Below are 18,968 nucleotides of genomic sequence, written 5' to 3'. Positions count from 1 at the left end.
TAGATCGTATTTGATGTGTTTAGATAGTGTTTGATGTGTTTTATTATTATTTATGGTGATTTTATGTGTTGTAGCTCTTTTAGAATTGATTTGGAGCATTTTAATGTTAGTTTTGAGCAGCTTTTGTTACTGGTTTCTGAGCAGCTTTTGGTACTGGTTTCTGTGCAGGTGTGGTTGCAGAAAATGCATGATTTGCATGCTGGAAATTAATTTTGCAGATTTTACAGAAAATCGACGGAAAACCGAATCTGTCCGTCGGTTTTCTGGAAATTAATTCATAAATTTTATAAAAAAAAACCGACGCACTGTGTCGGTTTTTTAATTAAAATAAAAAAAATTATATGAAAAACCGACGCAGTGCGTCGTTTTTTTCATAAAATATATATTATTTATATATAAGATAAAAAATTAGAAATTAATAAAATCGACTCTGTCCGCCGGTTTTTTAAATTTTTTTTATTTTTTAAAATTTTTGAATAAAACCCGACGGACTACGTAACCGACGCGGTCCGTCGGTTTTCCAAAAGCGAGGCTATGAAAACCGACGGACCTTAAAAGGTCGGTTTCCCGTCGGTTTCATTAAAAAAAACGACGCTGGACGTCGGTTTTTATCAACGGTTTTTTTCATTTTTTTAGTAGTGAATGATGACGTCCCCTTCCACGTCTACGTCCACGACCATGGCCACGATCAAGGTAATTATTTACCTTCTTTCAGGCTTATCATAAGTTGCTACTGCATTCACTTTAGGAAATGGAGCAAACCCAGTGGGACGGGATTCATGATTTTCCATTAATAAAGTATTATTCTGCTCAGCTACAACTAGGCATGAAATTAAATCAGCATACTTTTTGAACCCTTTTTCACGATATTGCTGTTGTAACAGCACACTTGAAGCATGAAAAGTGGTAAACGTTTTCTCCAGTAAGACCTCATCAATGATAGTTTCTCCACACAATTTTAATACGGAACTTACTTGATGGATAGCAGAATTATAATCAATTACAGTTTTAAAATCTTGAGACCGAAGATGCATCCAGTCATATCGAGCTTTCGATAATACCGTCACTTTTAGGTGTTCATATCGATCCCTCAAATTAGTCCACAATTCAAGTGGATTTTTCACAGTTAAATATTCAGTTTTTAATCTTTCATAGAGATTATGACGAAGGAAAATCATAGCCTTGGCTTTATCTTGACTTGATGATTTATTTCTTTGTTTAATAGTATCCCCAAGACCTTTAGCGTCAAGGTGAATTTCAGCATCAAGGGCCCATGATAAATAATTTTTTCCGGTGATATCAAGTGCCACAAATTCAGGCTTTGACAAATTTGACATAGTGAAAACTGGATAACATGAAACGTAACTTAAGGGTAAAAAGCAGAGTCTCATGCTGATAACGTGTTATAAAATAAAATGAGTACTAGCATCAAGAAGCAATAAAGGCACAAAGAGTGAGAGAAGCGAGCAGTAGTACTATTTCTTTTTTACTATATTTGGGATATCTTTACATATCAACTTTCAGGGGGCTTTTAATTAAAGATGACAAAAAGGTTTAAAAATTGAGTTGGGGTAACTTTAGTTTTTTTAATTGAATAGGGGTGATAAACTTTGGATTAGTAATTAGAGAGTTTTGACTTGCCCCAAAGTTATATTTTTAACACTTTGACCCCAAGCTTTGTTTTTTACACTTTACCTTTAAGTTTTGATTTTAACACTTTGACCCAACTCATATAAATCATAAAATACCCCCTGGCCCCCATGCCCCCCTCCCCCACCCCATCCCTGCCCCCAGCCCCTCACCCCGCCCCCACAAAAAAATGTTTTTCTTTAAAAGATTTTAAAAAGTTTTTTTTTTGTTTGTTTTTATGTACCACCCACTCCCCCGCACCACCACCCCCCACCCTCCCAAAAAAAATTAATTTTATTTAAAAAAAAAGTTTTAAAAAGATTTTGTTTTTGGTTTTTTGCATCACCCCCCCCCCCCCGCCCTTGCCCCCACCCCCACCCTCACGAAAAACAATATTGTTTTAAAAAAGATTTTGAAAATTTTTCTTTGTTTGTTTTTTGTACCACCACCCACCCTCCCAAAAAAAAATTATTTTTAAAAAAAAGTTTTGAAAGGTTTTTGTTTTTGATTTTTTGCACCACCCTGTTCCCATCCACCCCTCCCCCGCCCTTGCCCCCCACTCCCACGGAAAAAAAATGTGTTTTTAAAAAAGAGTTTGAAAAGTTTTTTTTGTTTGTTTTTTGTACCACCCACCCCCGCCCCATCACCCCCACCCTCTCAAAAAAAATTTATTTAAAAAAAAAATTAAAAAGTTTTTGTTTTTGGTTTTTTGCACCACCCCCATCCACCCTCCCCCCGCGATTTCCCCCCACCCCTCACCCCCAAACCCCACAAAAAAAATGTTTTTTTAAAAAAGAGTTTTTTTGTTTGTTTTTTGTACCACCCACACCCCCCTCCCGCCCCACCACCCCCACCCTCCAAAAAAATTAATTTTATTTAAAAACATATTTGAAAAGTTTTTTGTTTTGGTTTTTTGCACCACCCCACCCCATCCACCCTCCCCCCGCCCTTTCCCCCACCTCCAAACCCCATAAAAAATGTTTTTTTAAAAAAGATTTTGAAAAGTTTTTTTATTTTTTTTGCACCACCCCTTACCATCCCAAAAAAAAAATATTTTAAAAAAAAGTTTTGAAAAGTTTTTGTTTTCGAGTTTTTGCACCACCCCCACCCCATCCACCAAACCCTCCCTCCCCGCAAAAAAAATCTTGAAAAGTAATTTTTTTTCTTTGGTTTCTTACTTTACTCACCCACCCAAAAAAATAATAATTTTGTTTTAAAAAAAAAGTTTTGAAAAGTTTTTATTTTTTGTTTTTTGTTTTTTGCATCACCCACCCCCAAAAAAAAATTCTTGAAAAGAAGTTTTGAATTAGAGAGAGAGATACCTCCTCCATATGTTGATCCTAGAAAACCTGGAAGAAGGCAGACAAAGAGGAGGCATGGAATCGGGGAATCATTGCGAACGAGGAAAAATAAATGCTCCTTATGTAAAACAGCTAACACAAAAATAGTTATTTTTTGGGACATTATGACATTTTAATATTGTTCTTTTTTAGAATGATAATTTATGTTCTTGGTGTTTGTGAACTTGGTTTATATGATATATTGATCATGTTCAAATCACAAATGTGTGTATTCTTGTTAATAAATTGCTGAACAGTTTCCAACAAGTAATAAATCTATTGCAACAGCTCTGTAACTTGTTGGGTTTTATCCAACAAGTAACAAGACTTGTTGCAGCAACTAGTATCTTGTTGGAACATGTATCTCACTTGCTGCAACAGATACTACAGTTGTTGCAACAGATACTACTTGATTCACCCATATTTAGTGATTAACAAAGGGAATCAATGATATTTAGTGATAAACAAAGGAAATCAACGATATGTAGTGATCAATGTATAATATTTAATCAATTAGATGTATTTTGAGTCAGGAAAGATGATTTACTAAATCAGTACGCACTAAATCAAGTGGTCATTAGAATGAATTGATGTGAACTACTTGATTCACCCATATTTAGTGATAAACAAAGGAAATCAACGATATTTGATGATCAATGTATAATACTTAATCAATTTGATGTATTTTGAGTCAGGAAAGATGATCTACTAAGTCAGTATGCAATAAATTGAGTGATCATTAGAGTGAATTGATGTGAACTACTTGATTCACCCATGTTTAGTGATAAACAAAGGAAATCAACGATATTTAGTGATCAATGTATAATACTTAATCAATTTGATGTATTTTGAGTCAAGAGAGATGATCTACTAAGTCAATATGCACTAAATCGAGTGATCATTAGAGTGACTTGATGCGAACTACTTGATTCACCCATATTTAGTGTTAAACAAAGAAAATAAATCGTATTTAGCGATGAATATATATATATCTACTAACATCCTTAATGGATTAGATAGTAATTTCATGGATTAGATGGGTAATTCTAAGTGTATTCTTCCTAAATCGAGTGATCATTAGAGTGATTTGATGTGAAGTACTTAATTCGATCATATTTAGTGATAAAAAAATGAATTCAATCTTATTCAATATAAACAAAGGAGTTCAATGTGATCAATATCGTGAATAGGTTGCAACAATGGAGGAGTTGTTGCAACATATGAGATACATGCGGCAATATATGAGTAAGTTGTTGCAACATATGAGATACCTGTTGCAACATGTGAGTAAGTTGTTGCAAAAATTCAAACAAGGTAATTAACCTGTTGCAACAACTACGCAACTTGCTTAAACATCTGATCCATCTGTTGAAACAGATTAGTAACTTGTTGCAACTTCTTCAACAAATGTATGATCTGTTGCAACAACTAACTTATCTGTTGCGACATATTTTTTAGTTTTTGCAATAATTTAAGCAATTGTTTGATTTTTTCCAACAAGGTGAGTAATTTGTTGCAACAACAAAACAACTTGTTTAAAAAGATTAGTAACTTGTTGAAACAGATTAGTAACTTATTGAAATAAATTAGTAACCTGTTGCAACTTCTTCAACAACTGTATGCATCTGTTGCAACAATTAGTAAGCAAAATAAATAAGTTCATAAACAGAAATTGTTCTATAGACACCTTGGCTCCAAATACCACAACTTAAATAATAATTTGTTCAGCAACTGCCTTATGGGGTGTAGCAGATTTCCTTGATCTACTCCATCTCATTCGTTTGCATCATTAGTTTCTTCATCTTCTAGTTCTTCTTCACTTTCTTCATTTGTATCTACTGCTTCTTGGCTCTGTTCTTCATCTCTTTCTGAGGATTGATTGTTAATTTGGCTTTCAATTTGACTATATCTTTCCTCAACATTTGTTGATTCATAAATAGGTTGTCTACTTCTTGCAACAAGTGTAGAACTTGTTGCACTACACTTGTTGCAGCAACTACAAATCTGTTGGATATCTTCTACAAACAGAACCAAAAGACCGAAGTTATGTCCAACAGATTTGTAGTTGTTGCAACAACTACAAATCTGTAGGATATCTTCTACAAATAGAACCAAATAACTGAAACTATGTCCAACAGATTTGTAGTTGTTGCAACAGATTGTCTACTTGTTACAACAAGTGTAGAGCTTGTTGCAACTACTACAAATTTGTTGGTTATCTTCTACAAACAGAAGCAAATAACTGAAGCTATGTCCAACATATTAGTGAGTCGTTGCAATAGATTGTCTACTTGTTGCAAAAAGTGTAGAATTTGTTGCAACAACTACAAATCTGTTGGTTATCTTCTACAAACAGAACTAGATAAATACCAGGACAAGAATAAAAAACTATATGTTGGACATATTTTCCTAAATCTTGAACCATATTGGGACAACAACAGAAAACCATCTATTTCACTACAAACACACAACAACAACCTGAATTTCATCCAAACTTTTCCTAAACCCAAGAAAAAAAAATTCAAAACTTCCTTTGAAGATTTTTTTTTTGAGTGGGTGGGGTGTGCAAAAAATCAAAAATAATAACTTTTCAAAACCTTTTTTTTTTAAAACAATTTTTTTTTTGGGTGGGTGGGAGAAGTAAGAAACCAAAAAAAAAAAAAAAATTCAAAAACTTCTTTTAAAAAAAAAAAATTGGGTTGGGGAGGGGGTGGTGCAAAAAAACAAAAATAAAAACTTTGCAAAACTTCTTTTTTTAAAACAATTTTTTGTTTTGGGAGGGTGGTGGGTAGGGGTGGGAGGAGGCGGAGTGGGGGCTGTTAAAAAAAAACTTTAAAAAAATTGGGGTTTCCCGGGGGGGGGGGGGGGGGGGGGTGTGAAAAAACAAATAAAGAAAATCAAAACTTTTAAAAAAAATCATTTTGGGGGTGTGGGGGGTGGGCGGGGGGGACCTGGTGAAAAAGTAAATAAAAAAATTTGAAACTTTTTTAAAAAAAAAAAATAAAAAAAATTGGGGTTGGGGGGCGGACCAGGGGGTTGGTGAAAAAGCAAATAAAAAAATTTAAAACTTTTTTTTAAAAAAAAATTTGGTGTTGGGAGAGAGGGGGGGGGGGCGCGGGAGCAGGGGGCTGGTGATAAAGCAAATAAAAAAATTTAAAACTTTTTTTTAAAAAAGAAATGGGGTTGGGGAGGGGGGGAGTCGTGGGGGGAGGAGAAGGGGGTTAGTGGGTTTTTTGGGATTAAATTGGGGTCTTTTTATATTTTGTAAAAGATTAAAAAGTTTTAAAAATTATAATTCAGTCTCATTTAACTTAATCATATTTTTCAAACATCCCATAGAATTCTAGTATTTCTATTTGAAAAATGAATAATCATGAAAAGCATACCCATGGTTTTGTAAACTTGTGCAGTTGATCTCTGAATTTGCTGATTTCTTCTTCTTGGCTGATTTCTTCTTCTGCTGCCTTTCTTGTTTGCATTTCGTTTTGAAGCAATATCTTATAATATTGTATAATAGTGTATATCGGTGTTACACCTCTCTTATACACTATTATACATCTATATACATAATGTATTTGTCTTGTATACTTATGTATATCGGTGTATAAATATGTATAAGTCTTATTCAAAATCAATCCAGATCTATGTTTATACCCATTTATACAATATTGCATAATTGTGTATAAATATGTATATGTGCATATTTTCTTGTATATACACTAAAAAATCTGTATATGTGGCGTATTTTCTCGTATAATACTATATAATTACATTTTTTAGTGTATATACCTACACATTATACACCTTCAAACACCTGTATACATAATATTCTTGTCATTTGTATATAAGTGTATAACAATGTATAAAAGTATTTTTGGGCCAAAGCTTTGCAATGTAAGTTTTAGGCTATTTTTTTGTAATGTAAGTGAGCAAATTGTATATTTCTAAAAAATTTCCCTTTAACTTAATCATATTTTCAAACTTGTCACCATTTCTAATTAGTAAATTTATTTGTCACCCTAAGTTAAATCTTTCAACTTTCAGACTATATATAAAGCCTCAATCCTTGGAATAGTGTTATTGCTAAAGTACATACTTGAAGAAGTGTGTTTTCTACAGTACACAAGTAGGCAGCCACATCATCCATTCACAACATGTTATAATTAATGTGTTTTAAATCGATCAAATCCCCATTTCCAAAAAAGCTTTTTGAATTTAAAGAGGTTTTCTGATACTCGACAAAAGAATCAAAACCGTTGAAAATAAGGCAAAATGTCGAATAAACAAGAAGCATCCTCAATTGCTTCATCGCCGCCGTGGGCGGAACTTCCACAGGAAATCACGGCGAACATTCTGCAGAGACTGGGAACAATAGAGTTACTTGAGAGTGCACAGAGAGTTTGTACCGCCTGGTGGAAGGTATGCCATGATCCCACTGTGTGGAGTGTTGTTGACTTGAAATATATCCCTTTTACATCCAAAGAGGCTCCAGTGTTGGAGGAGATATGTCGGACCGCGGTGGATCGTAGCCAGGGACAGTTACTCCAAATTAGCATTCAGTATTTCGGTGACAAACACTTGCTAAATTACATTGCTCACAGGTACTCTTTTTCTGTCTCAATAAGTAATTCTTGTACTGCTACAAAATGTGATTGTGCTCAATTGCTTAAAAATGATTGAACTCTCCAAATAGTGATATAAGGAGGAATTTAGGGATTTGCATGTCCATAGAAATTGTAGAGAACCTCTAGCGTTAAAGAACCCCAATTTATTGAATATCGGAATGAAATGGGTCCAATTGGAGCAAAATGGATAGTGAGTGTTCATCTAGTTGACCCCAACTAACTGAGGATTGAGGTGCACTTGTTTTTGTTGTATTTAGACATGAAATATTTAGAAGCTAAGTTGCTAGGACTCGGGTGCGGGTATCCGAGTGCCGGAATGGGCAAAATCCAAATTTTAAGATTCGGGGGTGCAGATCCAGGTTTAGATACGGTTGCGGGGATTCGGCTAAGATGGCTAAGAAAATTCAAAATTATAAAAATAAAGCTATAAATAACACGACCCCTTGAATTCTTCGTTTCTCTCTGTTTGGCCGGAAACATGAAGCAACGAATATGACACAAAAAGACTATAATATTGAAGCTATGCCATTTCACATGTCTTAAATCTGTTTTATCGTTCATTTTGAGAAATCAAAATCTCAACTTTCCTCCCAAATTTGTCCATAGACTCCGTTCAAAATATCCGAAGTTGGTTGATCGTATCCGAGACGTATCCCGCACCCGTCCCGTGTCGAGACGAGAGCGGCATAAAAAACGAAGAGTCCGCGCAACTTAGTTTAGAAGTACATAAAGTAATATGATGCGTAATTTTTGATAGTAAAAAATGATTTAAGATGTTAAACTTATGAATACTATTAGTGCCAATCAAATTGTGATAGAGCGAGTGATTTATATCTCTTTTTATCTTTGCATAATTTCACTTCTCTACGACGTAAAATGGTTAGCAATTGGTGAAAACCTGCTTATCCTTTTAATATCATTGGGGATTGATAATATGCTCATCGTGCGCGGTAGAAGTACACTTCCAGGATGCAACACCATTAAGGCCTAAAATACCAGACATATGATGTGTTGTACTATTTTTTGTTTATTGTACTATTATATTATTTTTATACTGCTAATACTTGTTCATTGTAAATGGCATTGTCTTCTCTGCGCAATATTGCGCTAACTAATCAGATATTTTCACAAAATGAATCGTGTGTATTCTATTGGGTGATACTGGTATGTCCTATGCCACGAATCCAGTTTGTCCATCAGGATAGCAGTGGGGTGTCTTCTCTTTTGATTTGCTACTGTGAAGGAGAAACAAAAAATAATGATCGAGCAATTTTCTTTAAGGCAGTCAGGAGTAGGAATAGAATAATGTTGGATGAAGTGTAAACTTGTAACTGATGTTAAAAGTTCAGATGAAGCAACTACTTTTGCTTTTAAAATACCAAAAACCAGGGGTGGATTGGATCTACCTTATAGGGTAGGGGTGCCATGCCACCCACACACTTCGGTTAAAGTTTTGAACATGTATGGATAATTTGATACATACCTGAAGTGGCACCTGCAATACATAAATTGTATGCCGGTGGATTGGTTAAGCTTGGCATTTAAAGAGCCTGTTTGGATGGGCTTATGCCTATAAGCTGCTAACAGCTTATAAGCTAAAAAAAATAAGTTGGGGTAGTCTAATTTATTTTTTTTGGCTTATAAGCTGTTTTCAGCTTATAAGCTGCTTTAGATAAGCTAAGTCAAATAAGCCCAATTATTTTTTTGAGCTTATTTTAAGCACAAAATGACTTTAAGCTGGCCAGCCAAACACTCAAAAAAGCCGAAAATAGCTTATAAGCCAATCCAAACGGGCTCAAAATCTTTTAGTTGCTATTGTATCCGAGTTCCATGGTAACATTTTTGTCTCTACCATTATGCCTTGCTTCATTAACAATTTTTTCCAGTGAGTATAATTTGAGCAGTATTTACTATTGCCTTTTGAAAAATTGAAATGGCTTGATTAGTAGACCGTTTGAGTTGATTATCATAGATTGAAAGTTTAAAACTTTTGCTTTGCAAACAATTACCATAAAACTTGACAATTAAGATGGAAAGCTAAGCTGGAGAAGGTTGGTCTTGGTCACTACCCAGTGTAATCCCACAATAGTGGGGTCTGGGGAGGGTAAGATGTACGCAGCCTTACCCCTACCTGGGTAGGGAGGCTGTTTCCGATTGACCCTCGGCAACCCTCCTCCTTTATCCGGGCTTGGGACCGGCAATGTGAGCGAGCTCACACAGGCGGAGTTAAGCTGGAGAAGGTTGAAGGTAAATTATTCTAGTCAAAGAAAGAATGCTTAGTAATTAAGTTACCTTTTTTTTTTTTTTTTTTTTTTTTGGTAATTTTCTTCTAGAATAGAATTTAAATCATATGTGGACAAGAGTTGAACTAAAGCCAAACTTATTTGTCTGTTGTGGATAAGGACCTAATCAACCTAACCGAATTAACCAAAAACTTACCGAACCGACCCATCCAATTCCTATTCGGTATTTGTGGCTGGTGGTACATATACTGTATACATAAAGTAATGGCACCCACAACCTACAAATCTTGGATCTTCCTCTGGGCCAAAAACATGAATGAGTGAACAATGTCTTTCTAGGAAGAAATAAGGGAAGAGTAGGGTGGCAATAGGAGGAATTGAACATGTCTGCTTTTCTTTTCTCCTGGAAAAAAACTTGTCTGTTCCTACTGAGCTTGGGTTTATTCCATGTCTTTTTTACCTAAATTCTCAAATCTCTGCCCATGTTATGGTAATAGTTTAATAATGTACTTCCTCTGAGGTGCTATTATTGTTGTCCTTTTCCTTGGGGTCTTCATGCAATTGCTCATTTCTTTTTGTTGCCACCCCTGAGATAGGAGTTCTCTTAAATTAATGAATTTGCTTTTCTTTCTAACAGATCAAGTCAGCTCAGGCATCTTCGACTTGTTAAGTGCTATAATCGCTTATCTGGGGCTTTGGCTGTAGCTGCCAAGAATTTCCCATTGTTGGAGGAGTTGCACATTTACTTCACTTACATTGCTAAAGATGATTTAGAAATTGTTGGTCGCTCTTGCCCTCTGCTCAAGTCATTTATATTGCATGCCGGTCCATTTGATAAACTGAGATTTCCACCATCAGAAGACAATCATAAAGCTCTAGCTATTGCCAGCAGTATGCCTGAATTGCGGCACCTTGCCCTTATTGATCATAACTTGACAAATGAAGGACTGCAAGCCATTCTGGATGGCTGTCCACACCTTGAATCGCTTGACTTGCGTGGCTGCTCTTGTATCGATCTTGAAGGGGATTTGGGAAGAAGATGTAGGCAACAGATTGTAGATCTAAAGCACTCTCGTGATTCCCCTTGCGATTGTGAATTTGATTATAAAATTTCTTATTAGCTGTCTTCTGAGGATTACTGTCGATCTGCATTCTCCAATGTTAATAATGACTGCAATTACTTCGATATCAGTGACATCATGAGTATGATTTTTGACTATGTTGACTTCACTCTGATCCATGTTTCAGCGAGTATGTCAATGAAGCAGGTATCTTTTATTGTTGTCATGTTCAAAATGAGATTTTCAGATGGTAAGAACCCAAATTTTCAGCGCTAGCATTCTTCATCCTTTTTTTCTTTTTTCTTTTTCAGTTGTTCAAGGCTGGTTATATAGGGGAAGAGATAAAAAATGGTTTGTTTCAGAACATATATACATGGTAGTTGCATTGGTTTGCAAGTGTTTGGTTGCTGGGTAAATATGAATCTATTTGCTACAGCTTTGCTGGGAAGAACAGGTGAAGAATTTAGTGGTAAAATTTAATCAAAATCTCTAAGTAGTCTATTTAGACCATACGATTGGAATATAGAGCACCCACATCCAAGTGGACATCATTGTTTGAGAACTGAATGTACTCACCTAGTACTACTGCAACCTTCCTTCAAGTAATGGACCGAATAATTAGTTTTATTTTTGAGTTTACTTTTTAAAAATTTAGAATGCTTTGTATAATTCTTGAAAATAGTATTCAGAATAAATTGGGCGTTAAAATCACTTTTTAACAGAGTATTAAATCTGTCTGCAATTTTGAAACAATAAATACAACCCCGTTGCGCTTTCATTAAAAGAAAAAACTGTGGAAACAAGTCATATTTCTGTAATATTCTTGGAAAAAAGCAACCAATTCAGGGTGTGTTCGGTATGGAGGAAAACATTTTCTGGAAATGTTTTCCAATTTGCTCATGTTCGTTTGGTCAAAAATTTTGAAAAATATTTTTTTTAGGAAAAAAAGTTCCTCAAAAATGGGAAAAATGACTTCCCTAGTAAAAGTAGGGAACAAAAGTCTTCAAGTGCATTCCACCAACCACACAATCCACCCCCAACCACCAAATTCCAACCACCCCCACCCCCCCCCCCCCCCCTCCCCAAAAAAAAAGAAAAATTAATTTTGTTTTGAAAACAAAGTTATGAATTTTTTTTTTTTTTGACTTTTTACACCACCCATCCCCAACTATCAAATCCCAACCACTCCCACAACTCATGCACCACTCCCCCCACGCTGCACCCTACCCCCACCCCGCACCCCACCCCACCGTCCCAGCTCCCCACCCCCACGCCCCACCGCCCCACCCCCACCCCCTTCCCTCCCCCTAATGTTTTTCTTTTAGAAAAAAAAAAATTCTTTTGGGTTTCTACACCACCACATCCCTTCCTCCTCCCCCCTCCCCCCAACCACCACCCCCCACTCAACACACCCCAACCACTCCGCACACCCCGCACCCTACCCCACCCCCACCCCTAATTTTTTTTCTTTTTTTCTTAAAAAAAGTTTAAAAGTTTTTTTTTTCACCCCACCCACCCCCCTCCAGACACCGCACGACCCCCTCCAAAAAAAATATTTTTTTTTTAAAAGTTTTCTTTTTTTATTCTCTACACCCACCTCCCGCACGCACCCCCTACCCCCTCCCGAATTTTCTACTTCCTATTTAATTTTACCTTTATTAAAAAATTATAAAAATTGAAAGTTTGCGTGGTTATTGGAGGGGGTCGTGGGGGTGGGTGATGTAAAAATCCAAAAAAAGTAACTTTTAAAACTTTTTTTTAGAAAACCAAGAAAAGAAATTTAAAACTTCAAAAAAAAAATATTGGAGGGGGGGGGGGGGGGGGGTTAGTGTGGTATAGGTCCACGTGGGGGGGGGGGGGGATATGGTGGTTTAGAAAATCCAGAAAAAAAATTAAAAACTTTTAAAAAAAAATTAGGGGTGGGTGGTTATGGGGATTGGTGTGGTATGGGTACACGCCGGGGGTGGGGGGGGGAGTGGAGGATGTGTTGGTTTAGAAAATTCAGAAAAACAATTAAAAACTTTAAAAAAAAAAAGGGGGTTGGGGGGGGGGGGGTTGGTGTGGTATGGGGTGGTGGGGTTGGGGTGGAGTTGTGGGGCTTGGGTGGATTTTCCTGAGAATGTTTTCTACCAACCAAACGAACATGAAAAAATAAGTAAGAAATTCACTTATTTTCTGCTACCAAACGAACATGAGAAAATAAATAGAAATTCACATATTTTTCAAGAACACATTTTCCAGGAAAACATATTTCAGTAAAAACATTTTCCTCCACACCGAGCACACCCTCAAAGATAATGGAGAACTTTAATGATCACAAGTATCAGTACAACATCAGAATTAGAACAACTCCATTAACAGCTTAATCGAGCACCTGCAATGGAAGTTGAGCTGAATTATTATATTTGAATGGGAGAGGAGAGATTAGAAGAGAAGATAACGTTTTGATAACATTTATTATATATACGTCGTGATATGGCATTTTCAAGTAATGCTCGCTATAGGAACGTTTTTTGGATCCTTGGGGTCCATCCTCAAAGAACAATTTTTTGATTGATTCTTTGCAATATAAATTTGAAAATTTGATCATGTTCAAGATTTTGCTTTCAATGTGGATTGATTTATTTACATGTGATTTTGTAGATTTCGTCAATTTTTTTAATTACATTATTATCCAGACCCTGATGATCAAGTTTAAATATATCATATTCTTAACGCTCTCGATCATGCTTTTTATAAAAAATAATTAGTGCTTTTCAACGTGCATTCTCATCGAGCATCAGATGAATTAGCATGTATCCCTCTAAAGTCATTTAATATATCTTCCCTATATGTTTCCCACAAAATTCTAACTCTGGCTGGATTTCGATGTAGTGAACTATTTTAGGAGAGCCCGACGACATTTTAAAGAGGCTTTTCTGGTATAAGAATTCTAAAATGTTGTTATTGTTATAAAACAATAAAGTTAGACCAAGAATAGTGTAGAGAAAGAGAGAAGAGAGGAGAATTCTTTATTTCTCTCCAGGGATGTAAATACAATAAAGAGAATCCCTCTTTATATAAGGGAAAAGTAGTTTGGTCCCAAAGTCACAAACCCTAACTTTTCTCCTAAAGATAGACATTCACAATAATAAATAAACTCCACCTTGGATGTCTATTTGATAGATAATGTGCCTCATTAAAACCTTATTAAAAAAACTCAGTGGAAATAATTCTAGTAAAGGAAAAAGAGTACACATTTCTAATAATGCGCATTTTGATTGCCTCATTAAAAACCTTATCAGGAAAATCCAATCGAGACAAAACCTTAGTTAAGGGGAAAAGAATACAAGGTGTATTAGCTTCCCCTGATGAGAACATCAATTCAAAACTTTAATCTTCGCATCCCAATCTTGTGCACCATTTTCTCGAAAGTTGCAGTTCGTAGAGACTTGGTGAACAAATCAACCATATTATCACTTGAATGAATCTGTTGTACATTGATGTCACCATTCTTTTGGAGATCGTATGTGAAGAACAACTTTGGTGAAATATACTTTGTTCTATCTCCTTTTATGAATCCTCTCTTTAGTTGGGCTATATATGCTGCATCTTCAGTCTTTGGATAAAGTTTCATCATCAGCATATAATATTGTTGAAATCACTCCAAGTGCATTCCTGACTTGCTTTATAAATAAATGTTATCTTTATATGATTTAACTGTCATGTAAAATAACATCTAATGACATAATAAAAGTATCCAAGATGATTTGGCATGTACGTGCAACAATGACCTTCAAACAACAAAATAACATTTATATCCTGTGTTGTTTTATCTCTTCATCCAGACCCCACATTGTGAGATTTTACTGGGTATGTTGTTGTTGTTTTATCTCTTCATGAGGTATGTTATGGTATTTCTTCATTCACTTCGGGGAATGAAACCCAGTAATTTAGATGCGCTTCATACACAATTTTTAATAACTCATTATTTTTCTCAAGCACTAGAAATTACTGTTCCAATATATTTCTCAAACTTTTTTTTCTACTTGTCAAAAGTCATACCAACACTTCTAGATCACCAGAATACACATGGAATCATTCATTAGCAGTACATCCAAACACTTTAAGAAAATTGTAGCAAATTAAATATAAACATTGTTACGGTCACTTTTACACAGGTGTATAAAAGCTATTAAGAAGTTGCGGACTCTATTTAGATTTTATTTTTTTAGAGTCGTCACCTAATTATATAAAGGAAATTAGGAAAACCAAGTAAAAAGGGTTTATTTAAACAAAGAAAAATCCTTTTAAACCAGAGCTCGAGGTAAGCGTTCTGGTGATCCCCTAGTGAATGTTTTAATCACCCTAGTATTAAGGACATATAGAATAAGGTTAACCTTCGAGCTTCAATGTGTGATTTAATTGTGATTATTTGCTAAAATCTTTTCTTTCTTGCAAAATTGTCTTGCTAATCATAAAACTCCGTTTTTGACAAAAATATTCTTTAAGAAAAAAAGTTCATTTTAAAATGTTATAAGTGATTTAATTCATTTTATTTCCGGACCAAAACACATTTAAGATTTTCTTTCAAGTATACTACAAAAGTTAGGGACGATAGAAATACTGAGAAATGCAGATAGAGTGTTTACAACTTGGCGGCGATTGTGTCAAGAACCAGCCATGTGGCGAATTATTAAAATGCAAAATGCCCGTATCGATTTCTAGGATGGTTTGGTGAAGATGTGTTGTCAAGCTGTGGATCGTAGCCAGGGTCAATTAATTGATTGAACACTTTGGCAGGGATAATTTGCTCAATTGTATAGTTGTTCCCTTTAAATCAATTAGAAATATTATAACAATAAGCTCAAATTTTAGTGTCAACAGACAATGAGCCCGTTTGGATTGGCTTACAGCTTAAAGCTGTTTGCAGCTTATAAGCTGAAAAAAATAAGTTGGGGTAGTCCAACTTATTTTTTTTGGCTTATAAGCTGTTTTCAGCTTATAAGTTGCTTTAGATAAACTAAGTCAAATGGGTTTAATTATTTTTTTGAGCTTATTTTAAGCATAAAATGACTTTAAGCTGGTCAGCCAAACACTCAAAAAAACTGAAAACAACTTATAAGCTAACTTATAAGCCAATCCAAACGGGCTCAATAAAAAGTATTTTCAGCACATGTAATTACGTGACATAACAAACATACAGTGGGTATTGACATTTAGTAGCTATAGTTTAACTTAATTACTTCTCATAGCAAACATTTGTGTATTAATGACATTTAGTAACTATATATACACACAAAATAGAATACCCATCAAACTATTCACTTCCAACCCAACCTTCCCATCTCTCTCCACCTCTTCTCCCCACTGCTCCGCCGCCGGCCACCACAGATCGCCGGAGCTCCGGCAAAATGCCGTGCCCCTTCACCACCGTCACTGTCAGCCCCTTCCCCTTTTCCCTTTCTTTCTCCGGCGGAAATTTTTCCGATGCCGGAGACGGAGAAAAAAAACCATCACAGCCAACCTCGCCGGAGACGCCATCTCCGGCGAACCACAAAAAAAAATTGAAATCAGATCTGCACGGAAATACTTTGCTGCAATGTTAACAAACAAGATCCCTAGTTTTTGCTGCAATGTTAGATCTGCAAATTGAAATCAGATCTGCACGTAACCTCAGTTCATTTAGATTGTAACAATGATTTCATAAGATTCATTTTGTGTCATTCATTTAGATTGTATTCATTTTTTTATAGTGTATTTATTAATTTTTTGTGTATCTATGTTTTTATGTATTCAGTTTTTACTCGTTGTATTCATCAATATAGCGAGCTCGTTTATGAATATAGATAATTATTTCATGAATATAGTGAAAAAATAGCTACAAATGAATACAGTTGAGTTTCACAAATATAGCAGAAAAAAATTGTATACAGCGGAAAAAAACGAATACAACAATTATTGGTGTATATGTATTCAATTTTTACTCGTTGTATTCATGAATACAACAAGTCAATTTATGAATACAGATAGTTATTTTATGAATACAGTTGGAAAAAAAATTATTGTATTCATGAATACAGCTAAAAAAAAAAAATTGAATACACATGTGGGAGCTAAGCTGATTTGCTACAGAACGTAAATATTGAAACATTAGTTATGGAGCTTGTTTAACCCCCAAATGTTATGCACTTAAGGTCGTTTGGTTGATGGTTAGGAAAGAATTATTTGTGTACTAAAACTAGAAAAGTTATTTGACTATTTTTACATTTTTGTCCCTATTTTGTGCTGATTTTTAATTTTTATCCCTCAATTCAAATGGTTTTTTTGCGGGACATAAGTTTATATTTTCGCATTATAATATCATATAAGTTATACCCTTTGCCTATAAAAAAACTTGCCTTGTTAGACATAAGTTCGGTTTTGAAGGGAAAAAATTAAATACCAACCCGTCTGAAGGGTAAATCATGCAATTTCTTAAGATATTTTAGCTATTTCGTATAAAATTCATAAATACGGTGTTTGATTATTGTTTTACAATCTACATAAAAAAAATTCTCCCTCCGTCTCAAAATATTTGTCGTGTTTACTAAAAATAGTTATCTCAAATTATTTATCATTTTAAAAGTTCAAAACACAATTAATTATATTTTCCTATTTTACCATAAAAGATAAAATAACTAATTTCTACGTAACTAATCACTCAATAGCTAATCCCCACATTACTAAAACTATAAACTAGTGATTAAGCCACGTTTCGCGCGGTGATAAATAGTTTTAGTATAGTTAATCTTTACCAATTAAATAATTTTTTTATATTTATTTTAATTTGAATAAAAAGAGTTAACAAAAAGAAGTACGTGAGAAACAGTCAATATATATAAAAAAAAATGAGAGAAAGTATACCACAAACCCATAGCAACAATTGAAAGTGTCACTGTGAAACAAATTACAACAATGCGTTCTCCAAAATCTAAAAGGCAAGTTGCCTTTTTGACCGCTGAAGAAATTCATACACAAATTTATTGTCGAGATAACCGTCTGATTTATGAGAAAAGTATTGTTATATTCTAAGAAATCTGCTCCTTGACTATTCCTCATTACTGTAACTCCCATTTACTCTTTGTCTCTTAATTAGATAATAACGTATTAATTATCTTGTATTATATTTATTCCTCTTATTTTAGTTCCACTTAGCAAGGAACTATTACTATATATAATGATGAATCCCAATAAATATGGTAGAACATGATTAGATCTATGATTAGGAAAATAAGAAAAAGATAAAGTATTGTGTAGTCTTTTGCCATCAATTGTAAACTTGCAGTTGTCTTGTGAACTGTTTTCTTTCTTCTCATGATATTTTTTGGCTATTCCCAAAATGGTCATCTTTCTGTTCACATGTGTAACTTACCTAAACGAAATATTAAGAAAAAAATAAAAATCATTCTCTAACATGTATAGAAAGCATTTTTGTTTTACCCACGAAGAATGAAAGAAAAATCATATAAAAGTAAAAAAGGAAGGAGGAAAAAAGTATTAAATCAGATAAAGTTCTCAGATGACAATATGAATAATCAAAGAGATTTCTTATGTTGGAGTCGCATTATACTACTTCTTTTCTTTTGATCAGGTCATTATATTGATTCACCTTATTCTCATATCGTCGCCCTTTGTTATTCATTACAGCTTTTTGCATAATTCATCCTCCTATTTAATCTTTGTAATAAACTATCCTTCAAATATTAATTTGACCAAACATTTTAAAGACTTCAAAATATGGTCTCAAAAACTCCTATATGCGTGTAGGCCTTTTAATAATAGCTATTAGGAGTTAACCAATTAACTAATCATCCTTCATAATTTTAAAAAGTAACATAGTTAAAGAGAAAACATTGAAGCAAGTATTGGCCAATTGAGAGGGTTCACGAACATTAGAATGTGACCACTGGTTATCTTAGGAAAGAAACGGGTGTAAATTTAATAGTAATAAGTATTTGGATTTAACTTTCATTGGTTCTGAAAGGACATAACTCTCAGACTTGTAACATAAATTGAAACGAAGATTTATTTTTCATAAATTATCAATTC

At 34.5% G+C, this 18,968-nt stretch overlaps 1 protein-coding gene across 1 annotated transcript; it reads left to right on the top strand.

Moving 5' to 3' along the window:
* Positions 1–7,068: 7,068 nt before the first annotated feature.
* On the top strand, positions 7,069–11,056 carry LOC132609382 (putative F-box/LRR-repeat protein 23). The gene is made up of 2 exons (XM_060323354.1): positions 7,069–7,570; positions 10,475–11,056. The coding sequence occupies exons 1-2, from the start codon at positions 7,242–7,244 to the stop codon at positions 10,956–10,958; spliced, it is 813 nt and encodes a 270-aa protein (XP_060179337.1). The 5' UTR covers positions 7,069–7,241; the 3' UTR covers positions 10,959–11,056.
* The last annotated feature ends 7,912 nt before the right edge of the window (positions 11,057–18,968 follow it).

The sequence above is a fragment of the Lycium barbarum genome, chromosome 9 (assembly GCF_019175385.1).
Source record: "Lycium barbarum isolate Lr01 chromosome 9, ASM1917538v2, whole genome shotgun sequence".
In the NCBI taxonomy this organism is placed as follows: Eukaryota; Viridiplantae; Streptophyta; class Magnoliopsida; order Solanales; family Solanaceae; genus Lycium; species Lycium barbarum.
Note: the sequence above shows the minus strand (reverse complement) of the source record. Positions and strands in the feature narration are given on the sequence as shown.